The sequence below is a fragment of the Oncorhynchus nerka genome, linkage group LG7, assembly GCF_034236695.1.
Source record: "Oncorhynchus nerka isolate Pitt River linkage group LG7, Oner_Uvic_2.0, whole genome shotgun sequence".
Taxonomy (NCBI): Eukaryota; Metazoa; Chordata; class Actinopteri; order Salmoniformes; family Salmonidae; genus Oncorhynchus; species Oncorhynchus nerka.
Window position 1 is genome coordinate 76,519,139 of NC_088402.1, and position 12,000 is coordinate 76,531,138.

A 12,000-nucleotide genomic window follows, 5' to 3' on the forward strand; every position below is an offset into this window, starting at 1 on the left:
CCTTTTAGATTCAAGAATCTATGGCACAACCATAAACAGCTTTGAGCTCGAAAACGAAAAGGTAACAGTTGGAGAGGATACAGCAGATTGAGTAGCTATCATAGTATAACAGTATCAGGGCCTCTCACCCACATCAATAAATATAATTAATAATAAAACTCCTTATTGTGTACTATGCAGTATACAGTATTAAAATTGAATCTCTACGCTCTCACCAGTCCCCAGTTCATAGCGGAACTGCACGTGTCCATCCACCATCTCCAGGGAGACAAAGTCCTCCGTCTTCATCTTCTTGCCCACGCTGAAGAACATCAGACCGTCCAGGTTCATGGGTTTGAACTCCATCTCGATGCGCAGGTCGTTGTGGATGTTGGTCAGAGGAGGGTATGCAATGTACGAGGCAATACCGTCAAACAGGGGAGTAGTCACCAATTCACCTAGAGGAAACAAAGAGCAACAAGATGTTCAAATATGATGTCTAGAAAGACAGTGGGATCATGCCTCAATGGTTATACGGTACGGCAAACAAGGGAAAGGAGGTCCGCTGTCGTATTGCCATCAGAGGCCCATGTGGGGCGAGTCGTGGGGCCCGTGTGGGGCAAGCCGTGGGGCCCGTGTGGGGCGAGTCGTGGGGCCCGTGTGGGGCGAGTCGTGGGGCCCGTGTGGGGCGAGTCGTGGGGCCCGTGTGGGGCAAGCCGTGGGGCCCGTGTGGGGCGAGTCGTGGGGCCCGTGTGGTGCGAGTCGTGGGGCCCGTGTGGGGCAAGTCGTGGGGCCCGTGTGGGGCGAGCCGTGGGGCCCGTGTGGGGCGAACCGTGGGGCCCGTGTGGGGCAAGCCGTGGGGCGAGCCATGGAGCCCGTGTGGGGCGAGCCGTGGAGCCCGTGTGGGGCGAGTCGTGGGGCCCGTGTGGGGCGAGCCGTGGGGCCCGTGTGGGGTGAGCCGTGGGGCCCGTGTGGGGGCGAGTCGTGGGGCGAGCCGTGGGGCCCATGTGGGGCGAGCCGTGGGGCCCGTGTGGGGGGCGAGCCGTGGGGCCCATGTGGGGCAAGCCGTGGGGCCCTTGTGGGGGCGAGTCGGGGGGCGAGCCGTGGGGCCCGTGTGGGGGGCGAGCCGTGGGGCCCGTGTGGGGCGAGCCGTGGAGCCCGTGTGGGGCGAGTCGTGGGGCCCGTGTGGGGCGAGCCGTGGGGCCCGTGTGGGGTGAGCCGTGGGGCCCGTGTGGGGCGAGTCGTGGGGCGAGCCGTGGGGCCCATGTGGGGCGAGCCGTGGGGCCCGTGTGGGGCGAGCCGTGGGGCCCATGTGGGGCAAGCCGTGGGGCCCTTGTGGGGGCGTGGGGTCGTGGGGCGAGCCGTGGGGCCCGTGTGGGGCGAGCCGTGGGGCCCGTGTGGGGCGAGTCGTGGGGCCCGTGTGGGGGCGAGTCGTGGGGCCCGTGTGCTGCGAGTCGTGGGGCCCGTGTGGGGCAAGTCGTGGGGCCCGTGTGGGGCGAGCCGTGGGGCCCGTGTGGGGGCGAACCGTGGGGCCCGTGTGGGGCAAGCCGTGGGGCGAGCCGTGGAGCCCGTGTGGGGCGAGCCGTGGAGCCCGTGTGGGGCGAGTCGTGGGGCCCGTGTGGGGCGAGTCGTGGGGCCCGTGTGGGGCGAGTCGTGGGGCCCGTGTGGGGCAAGCCGTGGGGCCCGTGTGGGGCGAGTCGTGGGGCCCGTGTGGTGCGAGTCGTGGGGCCCGTGTGGGGCAAGTCGTGGGGCCCGTGTGGGGCGAGCCGTGGGGCCCGTGGGGGCGAACCGTGGGGCCCGTGTGGGGCAAGCCGTGGGGGCGAGCCATGGAGCCCGTGTGGGGCGAGCCGTGGAGCCCGTGTGGGGCGAGTCGTGGGGCCCGTGTGGGGCGAGCCGTGGGGCCCGTGTGGGGTGAGCCGTGGGGCCCGTGTGGGGCGAGTCGTGGGGCGAGCCGTGGGGCCCATGTGGGGCGAGCCGTGGGGCCCGTGTGGGGCGAGCCGTGGGGCCCATGTGGGGCAAGCCGTGGGGCCCTTGTGGGGCGAGTCGTGGGGCGAGCCGTGGGGCCCGTGTGGGGCGAGCCGTGGGGCCCGTGTGGGGCGAGCCGTGGAGCCCGTGTGGGGCGAGTCGTGGGGCCCGTGTGGGGCGAGCCGTGGGGCCCGTGTGGGGTGAGCCGTGGGGCCCGTGTGGGGGGCGAGTCGTGGGGCGAGCCGTGGGGCCTGTGTGGGGGGGGGGCCCATGTGGGGCGAGCCGTGGGGCCCGTGTGGGGGCGAGCCGTGGGGCCCATGTGGGGCAAGCCGTGGGGCCCTTGTGGGGCGAGTCGTGGGGCGAGCCGTGGGGCCCGTGTGGGGCGAGCCGTGGGGCCCGTGTGGGGCGAGTCGTGGGGCCCGTGTGGGGCGAGTCGTGGGGCCCGTGTGCTGCGAGTCGTGGGGCCCGTGTGGGGCAAGTCGTGGGGCCCGTGTGGGGCGAGCCGTGGGGCCCGTGTGGGGCGAACCGTGGGGCCCGTGTGGGGCAAGCCGTGGGGCGAGCCGTGGAGCCCGTGTGGGGCGAGCCGTGGAGCCCGTGTGGGGCGAGTCGTGGGGCCCGTGTGGGGCGAGCCGTGGGGCCCGTGTGGGGTGAGCCGTGGGGCCCGTGTGGGGCGAGTCGTGGGGCGAGCCGTGGGGCCCATGTGGGGCGAGCCGTGGGGCCCGTGTGGGGCGAGCCGTGGGGCCCATGTGGGGCAAGCCGTGGGGCCCTTGTGGGGCGAGTCGTGGGGCGAGCCGTGGGGCCCGTGTGGGGCGAGCCGTGGGGCCCGTGTGGGGCGAGTCGTGGGGCGAGCCGTGGGGCCTGTGTGGGGCGAGTCGTGGGGCGAGCCGTGGGGCCCGTGTGGGGCGAGCCGTGGGGCCCGTGTGGGGCGAGCCGTGGGGCCCATGTGGGGCAAGCCGTGGGGCCCTTGTGGGGCGAGTCGTGGGGCCCGTGTGGGGCAAGCCGTGGGGCCCGTGTGGGGCGAGTCGTGGGGCCCGTGTGGGGCAAGCCGTGGGGCCCGTGTTGGGCAAGCCGTGGGGCCCGTGTGGGGCGAGTCGTGGGGCCCGTGTGGGGCAAGCCGTGGGGCCCATGTTGGGCAAGCCGTGGGGCCCGTGTTGGGCAAGCCGTGGGGCCCGTGTGGGGCGAGCCGTGGGGCCCGTGTGGGGCGAACCGTGGGGCCCGTGTGGGGCAAGCCGTGGGGCCCGTGTGGGGCGAGTCGTGGGGCCCGTGTGGGGCAAGCCGTGGGGCCCGTGTGGGCAAGCCGTGGGGCCCGTGTGGGGCGAGTCGTGGGGCCCGTGTGGGGCAAGCTGTGGGGCCCGTGTTGGGCAAGCCGTGGGGCGAGCCGTGGAGCCCGTGTGGGGCGAGCCGTGGAGCCCGTGTGGGGCGAGTCGTGGGGCCCGTGTGGGGCGAGTCGTGGGGCCCGTGTGGGGCGAGTCGTGGGGCCCGTGTGGGGCAAGCCGTGGGGCCCGTGTGGGGCGAGTCGTGGGGCCCGTGTGGTGCGAGTCGTGGGGCCCGTGTGGGGCAAGTCGTGGGGCCCGTGTGGGGCGAGCCGTGGGGCCCGTGTGGGGCGAACCGTGGGGCCCGTGTGGGGCAAGCCGTGGGGCGAGCCATGGAGCCCGTGTGGGGCGAGCCGTGGAGCCCGTGTGGGGCGAGTCGTGGGGCCCGTGTGGGGCGAGCCGTGGGGCCCGTGTGGGGTGAGCCGTGGGGCCCGTGTGGGGCGAGTCGTGGGGCGAGCCGTGGGGCCCATGTGGGGGGCGAGCCGTGGGGCCCGTGTGGGGCGAGCCGTGGGGCCCATGTGGGGCAAGCCGTGGGGCCCTTGTGGGGCGAGTCGTGGGGCGAGCCGTGGGGCCCGTGTGGGGCGAGCCGTGGGGCCCGTGTGGGGCGAGCCGTGGAGCCCGTGTGGGGCGAGTCGTGGGGCCCGTGTGGGGCGAGCCGTGGGGCCCGTGTGGGGTGAGCCGTGGGGCCCGTGTGGGGGCGAGTCGTGGGGGCGAGCCGTGGGGCCCATGTGGGGCGAGCCGTGGGGCCCGTGTGGGGCGAGCCGTGGGGCCCATGTGGGGCAAGCCGTGGGGCCCTTGTGGGGCGAGTCGTGGGGCGAGCCGTGGGGCCCGTGTGGGGCGAGCCGTGGGGCCCGTGTGGGGCGAGTCGTGGGGCCCGTGTGGGGCGAGTCGTGGGGCCCGTGTGCTGCGAGTCGTGGGGCCCGTGTGGGGCAAGTCGTGGGGCCCGTGTGGGGCGAGCCGTGGGGCCCGTGTGGGGCGAACCGTGGGGCCCGTGTGGGGCAAGCCGTGGGCGAGCCGTGGAGCCCGTGTGGGGCGAGCCGTGGAGCCCGTGTGGGGCGAGTCGTGGGGCCCGTGTGGGGCGAGCCGTGGGGCCCGTGTGGGGTGAGCCGTGGGGCCCGTGTGGGGCGAGTCGTGGGGCGAGCCGTGGGGCCCATGTGGGGCGAGCCGTGGGGCCCGTGTGGGGCGAGCCGTGGGGCCCATGTGGGGCAAGCCGTGGGGCCCTTGTGGGGCGAGTCGTGGGGCGAGCCGTGGGGCCCGTGTGGGGGGGCGAGCCGTGGGGCCCGTGTGGGGGCGAGTCGTGGGGGGCGAGCCGTGGGGCCTGTGTGGGGGGCGAGTCGTGGGGCGAGCCGTGGGGCCCGTGTGGGGGGGCGAGCCGTGGGGCCCGTGTGGGGCGAGCCGTGGGGCCCATGTGGGGCAAGCCGTGGGGCCCTTGTGGGGCGAGTCGTGGGGCCCGTGTGGGGCAAGCCGTGGGGCCCGTGTGGGGCGAGTCGTGGGGCCCGTGTGGGGCAAGCCGTGGGGCCCGTGTTGGGCAAGCCGTGGGGCCCGTGTGGGGCGAGTCGTGGGGCCCGTGTGGGGCAAGCCGTGGGGCCCATGTTGGGCAAGCCGTGGGGCCCGTGTTGGGCAAGCCGTGGGGCCCGTGTGGGGCGAGCCGTGGGGCCCGTGTGGGGCGAACCGTGGGGCCCGTGTGGGGCAAGCCGTGGGGCCCGTGTGGGGCGAGTCGTGGGGCCCGTGTGGGGCAAGCCGTGGGGCCCGTGTGGGCAAGCCGTGGGGCCCGTGTGGGGCGAGTCGTGGGGCCCGTGTGGGGCAAGCTGTGGGGCCCGTGTTGGGCAAGCCGTGGGGCCCATGTTGGGCAAGCCGTGGGGCCCGTTTGGGGCGAGCCGTGGGGCCCGTGTGGGGCGAACCGTGGGGCCCGTGTGGGGCAAGCCGTGGGGCCCGTGTGGGGCGAGTCGTGGGGCCCGTGTGGGGCGAACCGTGGGGCCCGTGTGGGGTGAGCCGTGGGGCCCGTGTGGGGGCGAGTCGTGGGGCGAGCCGTGGGGCCCATGTGGGGCGTGGGAGCCGTGGGGCCCGTGTGGGGCGAGCCGTGGGGCCCATGTGGGGCAAGCCGTGGGGCCCTTGTGGGGCGAGTCGTGGGGCGAGCCGTGGGGCCCGTGTGGGGCGAGCCGTGGGGCCCGTGTGGGGCGAGTCGTGGGGCGAGCCGTGGGGCGAGTCGTGGGGGCGAGCCGTGGGGCCCGTGTGGGGGCGAGCCGTGGGGCCCATGTGGGGCAAGCCGTGGGGCCCTTGTGGGGCGAGTCGTGGGGCCCGTGTGGGGCAAGCCGTGGGGCCCGTGTGGGGCGAGTCGTGGGGCCCGTGTGGGGCAAGCCGTGGGGCCCGTGTGGGGCGAGTCGTGGGGCCCGTGTGGGGCAAGCCGTGGGGCCCGTGTTGGGCAAGCCGTGGGGCCCGTGTGGGGCGAGTCGTGGGGCCCGTGTGGGGCAAGCCGTGGGGCCCGTGTTGGGCAAGCCGTGGGGCCCGTGTTGGGCAAGCCGTGGGGCCCGTGTGGGGCGAGCCGTGGGGCCCGTGTGGGGCGAACCGTGGGGCCCGTGTGGGGCAAGCCGTGGGGCCCGTGTGGGGCGAGTCGTGGGGCCCGTGTGGGGCGAACCGTGGGGCCCTTGTGGGGCGAGTCGTGGGGCGAGCCGTGGGGCCCGTGTGGGGCGAGCCGTGGGGCCCGTGTGGGGCGAGTCGTGGGGCGAGCCGTGGGGCCTGTGTGGGGCGAGTCGTGGGGCGAGCCGTGGGGCCCGTGTGGGGCGAGCCGTGGGGCCCGTGTGGGGCGAGCCGTGGGGCCCATGTGGGGCAAGCCGTGGGGCCCTTGTGGGGCGAGTCGTGGGGCCCGTGTGGGGCAAGCCGTGGGGCCCGTGTGGGGCGAGTCGTGGGGCCCGTGTGGGGCAAGCCGTGGGGCCCGTGTTGGGCAAGCCGTGGAGCCCGTGTGGGGCGAGTCGTGGGGCCCGTGTGGGGCAAGCCGTGGGGCCCGTGTTGGGCAAGCCGTGGGGCCCGTGTTGGGCAAGCCGTGGGGCCCGTGTGGGGCGAGCCGTGGGGCGAACCGTGGGGCCCGTGTGGGGCAAGCCGTGGGGCCCGTGTGGGGCGAGTCGTGGGGCCCGTGTGGGGCGAACCGTGGGGCCCGTGTGGGGCGAGTCGTGGGGCCCGTGTGGGGCGAGTCGTGGGGCCCGTGTGGGGCGAACCGTGGGGCCCGTGTGGGGCGAGTCGTGGGGCCCGTGTGGGGGGAACCGTGGGGCCCGTGTGGGGCGAGCCGTGGAGCCCGTGTGGGGCGAGTTGTGGGGCAAGCCGTGGGGCCTGTGTGGGGCGAGTCGTGGGGCCCGTGTGGGGCGAACCGTGGGACCCGTGTGGGGCGAGCCGCTGGTCTACCATCTTCGGGTGGGCAGAGACTTGCCTACTCGAGGAGGGGACATTGCAAAGGAAAATAACCTGTTTCCCTTACCGTCCATGCACTTGTTTCCAGACTTCCCCAAGTGACATCGGCAGTCGTAGCCCAGGTTGTTCTGACGGTTGATGCAGGTGGCATCTGGTCCACAAGCCTCTGGGTGGCAGTGCAGGGAGGAGTGGTGCTGGCAGTTACTCCCTGTGAATCCTCTGGGACAGCTACACTTGTACAGACTGGCATCAGAGTCCTGGCATATCCCTCCATTCTGAAACAAAACATCACAATGAATGAATTGTATTTAACAAGTGGGGTCTGAGGTAGTGGTGGTCAGCTGACCTGACAGGGACGGTCAGTGCAGACAGGACAGTTGGACACGCCCGTAGAGCTGCGGTCCAGATCCTTGAAGATGACCTCATCACCTTGGATGACCAGCTTACGGATGCAGCCTGGACAGAACAAGAACATGAACCTTAAACCATGAACCAATGAGAACATTCCAAAACAGTGAACAATAGCTCTATAACAATTCAAAATGATTGAATTTCACTTCCAGTTGGCACTAATATCACTCCATACAGTGTAATCAAAGTGTGTTGTACTGTTGTTAAGCATAACTAGCTACAAAACAAAACCATCTCTAACCAATGAAGCCAGTCTTGAGGCTAGCGGTCTTGGCCAGGAGGGTGTAGTTGGGGTAACCACCTACATACAACTCCTCATTTAGATCCAGCCCCTGGAACTTGCCCTGTGATACGAGACAGGAAACATTGTTCATGGATTAATCTCCTGCATATGTACTTTGTATAAATTCAACAGTCTATAACTGACCATGAAAAACTACCTGGGAGCTTCTGTTGGATATTTTTGTCTGAATAATATTGTTCAACAGTCTCTGGATCAAAAAAATTATAATGTAAAACTACCTGGGAGCTTCCGTTGACTGGAGCCTCTCTGTCCACTACAATGGAGCCCTGTGTCTGGTTTCGGTGGAGTTCTATGGTGTGGAACTCTCCTAGTTTGATGGGTGTGGGGTAGCGGATGGTGGCCATGCCAGAACCCACGTCAAACCTGCCGGGAGAAAATAGTTCAGGTTAGCATTATTGCTATCGTTCTTGTTATTATCATTGTCACTCTCATCATAATCGTGATCAGCATCAATATTGACAGACTCTAATGTCAGTTTAAGTTACCATTTATCAATAACTTGTTTATTCTTACACATTGAGCTCATATAGCGTGCATAGCAACCCCTAATGCTCCAGAATGACACAGCCAGGTGCTCACCTGAACTCAGGCCTGCCTCCCACCAGCCCCAAAGAGATGAAGTCTGCTCCCATGGTCCTCTTCTGTCCGTTATATATGATCATTCCTGGTGGAAAAGTAGAGGTACAATTCATTTTGTTCACACACCTCCCCTCCTAGAGCCAGTCAGAAGCAGAGGCACCAGGGTGAGCGCTGAGGTCACTCAGTTAAAAAAGCTGCATGCTAGCAGGTTTAGGGCCAAGCTTGAGACAGTCAAAGCCAGGTTCTAGTCTCTGCTGCCCTGGGGCATTGCTCTGTCTGGTCTGGTCTAGCTCTGCCTTTACACGGGCTGCATGCCAACGACACATGCTCTGCTAAACTCTTCCCAACTAGCACCGCGGCCATCATCATCATCAAGGTGAAAGCCAGGGCAGTCTAAAGCCATGCCTCCTAAACATAAGCACATCCCTAACATCTATGGCTCTGAAAGGGAAGAGGATAGAGCTTAAATGTGGCACAAGTGTTGCTTTGTTATTCTGTTCACTCTGTATAACTTCCATAAAGTTGGTATGAAGTTGTCATCAGAGTATGTGTGTCACCCGTTAAGCACCCCATCTTGCTGGTGGTACTGTGCTCTGTACTAGCGTCAGAACTGGGAAGACAAATGCCTATAGCCACATACAATACTGTACAATGTCCATTATGAGGCTCATTCATTGTATAGGTGAATAAGACATTGTATTTCATTAATTTTGCAATAATAAAGTGTGTCTTTGGAAGCAGCATTGCAATCCTGTTGGTATAAGCTGATGCAGAGTGATGAAATGGATTGTAATAATGGCCATCTTTCCATGCATCGGCATCATACTATCTCGACACCATTAGGCCAATGACTGTAATGGATTGACGAGCGGGGGGCTGCCAATACAACCATCATGCCTGAATGAGGACATAGGTCATTCTCCATAGGCTTCTCTCTCACTGCTACCAGCTGTACTCTACATTACAATGCCTTATAGCAAGGTCACTGGTGGCTTTTCTGGACTTTTTGCCCAAAAAGCAACACCTGCTTCATTCTTGAGTGTGTGAGTTACAGCACTGCGACTCACCCGCATACAGTATGAGACCTTCACACCGCATAGGTGAGAACAGAGGGGGAGTGTGGAGAGATAGAAGAACAGGGGGGTAAAATCATACATGGGAAAACGACAATAAATGACAAACAAGACAAAAATAAGGAACGACAACGTACTAAAGGACACAAAATAAGATCATAACAGATGGAGTATCATTGAGTCATAAAAATGCATAAATCCACTGGCACCGAAACTCTACAGACAAAAACATTAGTCTAGTACATTAATGTGATTATACCAATGTGACTGAATTCTCACCATCAGGATTGTCTGGCCTGAAGCTGATCTTGATGCTGAAGGACTTGTAGGCGTTCTTGATGGTGGGCAGAGTGAGATAGGACAGGGGCTCCTGGGTGAAATGGGGCATCACTCGATCTGTAGAGATAGAGGAGATATAGTTAGATACTGCCAATATTTAAAGTTCCCCTCTGATTGAACTGACTGTCTATAAACCAGAGACAGGGAACAGGGAATCATGGAGCTAGATACTGCCAATATTTAAAGTTCCCCTCTGATTGAACTGACTGTCTATGAACTACAGACATGGAAGAGGGAATCATGAAGCTAGATACTGCCAATATTTAAAGTTCCCCTCTGATTGAACTGACTGTCTATGAACCAGAGACAGGGAACAGGGAATCATGGAGCTAGATACTGCCAATATTTAAAGTTCCCCTCTGATTGAACTGACTGTCTATGAACTACAGACATGGAACAGGGAATCATAGAGTTGGATACAGGCAACAATGTTATATTCTTTTCCACAGTGTGTTTCTATAGAGCTGACTGACCATGGACTTTGAGGGTGGTGAAGGCCTCCACTTTTCCCTGCTTGTTGGAGGCAGTGCACACGTATGTCCCAGAATCCTCGTGGGTCAATCCAGGAACCGTCAAGGTGTTGACTACCTGTATACACTTAGGAGGAAGCTCCCCATCCAGCTACAGAGAGAAGGATGCACAGAACATGTTACAAAAGGTTAAATCAGGATCCTGTTCACAAGGCATGTACTGTAGATGGAAAATAGTCAGATACAGATAGGCACCATCTTCACTAGTTTGTTTTCCGTTGCACTGATAGGGTATTGGTTACCTTGGACCATTTGATGGCAGGCACTGGGTATCCTGATGCCACACAGGGCAGGACAGCATCTGATCCCACTGTCACTTCCTTCAGCTCTGGCAGAGCTGCGATCTGGGGTAGGGCTTTACAAACAAACATCTGTCAATACATGGTCGGAGGGGACAAGAGCTATAGGAGTGTGTGTGTGTGTGTGTGTGTGCACGCGTGTGTGTGTGTGGTGTGTGTGTCTGTGCGTGTGTGTGTGTGTTCGTGTGTGTGCGTGCGCGTGTGTGTGTGTGTGTGTGTGCGTGTGTGGTGTGTGTGTGTGTCTGTGCGTGTGTGTGTGTGTGTGTGCATGTGTGTGTTTGCAGACGTACAGGACCAGTACACTTCTTTTTCTACTCACACTGGACATTGAGGACCACCTGGGACTGCACAGAGCCCACATCGTTGGTGGCAGTGCAGCGGTACTGTCCAGCGTCAGCGTCTGTCACCTGTTCGATCTTAAGCATGCCGCCCTTCACCACAATGTGTGCCGGTAGCAGCCCTCCCACCTTGCTCCAGCGCACCGTGGGCTGGGGCTCGCCGATGGCCTGGCACTCAAACTCCACCGAGTTACCAACCATAACAGTCTGCACTGAGGTACGTACGTTGATCATTACCTTGGGAAGGGCTGCAGGCAATGAGGAGAGGAGAGAGAGGGTTCATACAAACACTGAATTAATACTGTAAAAATAAAGATAATTGCAGAGCCATTTATAGAGATATACATCTATGTGATTCCCAGATCATTGAGAGGGATTGCATAGTGGGGCTATACAAAATATTATGCGTTATAAATATGGGTAGTGACAGTGTCAAGGATTGTATGAGGGTGTTGGCAAACCTTGGATGGTGAGCTTGGCGGTATCCTGAGCCTGGCCATGAACACTGGTGGCTCTGCAGATGTAGACGCCCTCATTGCTCTGATCCAGGTTCTCAATTCTACTCAAAACACACACGGATCAGATACAGGCAGATAACCCAAATGCGCATCCTGATTTCACGAAGAGGGACATGATCATGGATCATCATTTTGTTGATCCTGGATCATCATCTGGTTAATCCTGGATCATCATTTAACTGTGGTGATCCTGGATTGTCAATTAACTGTGTTGATCTTAGATCATCATTTATCAGTGTTGATCCTGGATCATCATTTTTTATTTTTTTATTTAACTGTTAAGTTAGTGAAGAACAAATATTTACTTATTTTATTTACAATGACGGCATACATCAGTTTACAGATTACACAGGGCCAGTTGTGCGCCGCCCTATGGGAGTCCCAATCATGGCTGGTTGTGATATAGCCAGGATTCGAACCAGGGTGTCTGTAGTGACGCCTCTAGCACTGAGATGCAGTGCCTTAGACCGCTGCGCCACTCAGGAGCACAACTGTGTTGATCCTGGATCATCATTTAACAGTTTTTTAAATATTTTTTTTACCCCACCTTTATTTAACCAGGTAGGCTAGTTGAGAACACCTTTATTTAATCAGGTAGGCTAGTTGAGAACACCTTTATTTAACCAGGTAGGCTAGTTGAGAACACCTTTATTTAATCAGGTAGGCTAGTTGAGAACACCTTTATTTAACCAGGTAGGCTAGTTGAGAACAAATTCTCATTTACAACTGCGACCTGGCCAAGATAAAGCATATCAGTGTGACACAAACAACAACACAGAGTTACACGTGGAATAAACAAGCGTACAGTCAATAATACAAAAAATAATAATAATAAAGTCTATATACAGTGTGTGCAAATGGTGTGAGGAGGTAAGGCAATAAATAGGCCATAGTAGCGGAGTAAATACAATTTAGCAAATTAACACAGGAGTTATAGATGAGCAGATGAT

General features: G+C 61.8%; 1 protein-coding gene across 13 annotated transcripts in view; it reads right to left on the reverse strand.

Annotated features, from left to right (window-relative positions):
• The window catches only part of hspg2 (heparan sulfate proteoglycan 2), a 220,979-nt gene that overhangs the window by 16,521 nt on the left and 192,458 nt on the right, over positions 1-12,000 (reverse strand). For 8 of the 13 annotated variants that reach the window (XM_065020820.1, XM_065020822.1, XM_065020824.1 and 5 more), the window contains 12 exons: positions 10,994-11,091; positions 10,514-10,780; positions 10,138-10,250; positions 9,839-9,986; positions 9,306-9,422; positions 9,021-9,038; positions 7,954-8,038; positions 7,593-7,737; positions 7,312-7,414; positions 7,006-7,115; positions 6,727-6,934; positions 216-437 (listed from right to left, as the gene is read on the reverse strand). In XM_065020820.1, coding sequence (XP_064876892.1) covers positions 216-437; positions 6,727-6,934; positions 7,006-7,115; positions 7,312-7,414; positions 7,593-7,737; positions 7,954-8,038; positions 9,021-9,038; positions 9,306-9,422; positions 9,839-9,986; positions 10,138-10,250; positions 10,514-10,780; positions 10,994-11,091 — 1,634 coding nt within the window. The remainder of the gene's footprint in view (positions 1-215; positions 438-6,726; positions 6,935-7,005; positions 7,116-7,311; positions 7,415-7,592; positions 7,738-7,953; positions 8,039-9,020; positions 9,039-9,305; positions 9,423-9,838; positions 9,987-10,137; positions 10,251-10,513; positions 10,781-10,993; positions 11,092-12,000) is intronic. The other 5 variants (XM_065020819.1, XM_065020825.1, XM_065020827.1 and 2 more) reach the window with 1 other exon arrangement.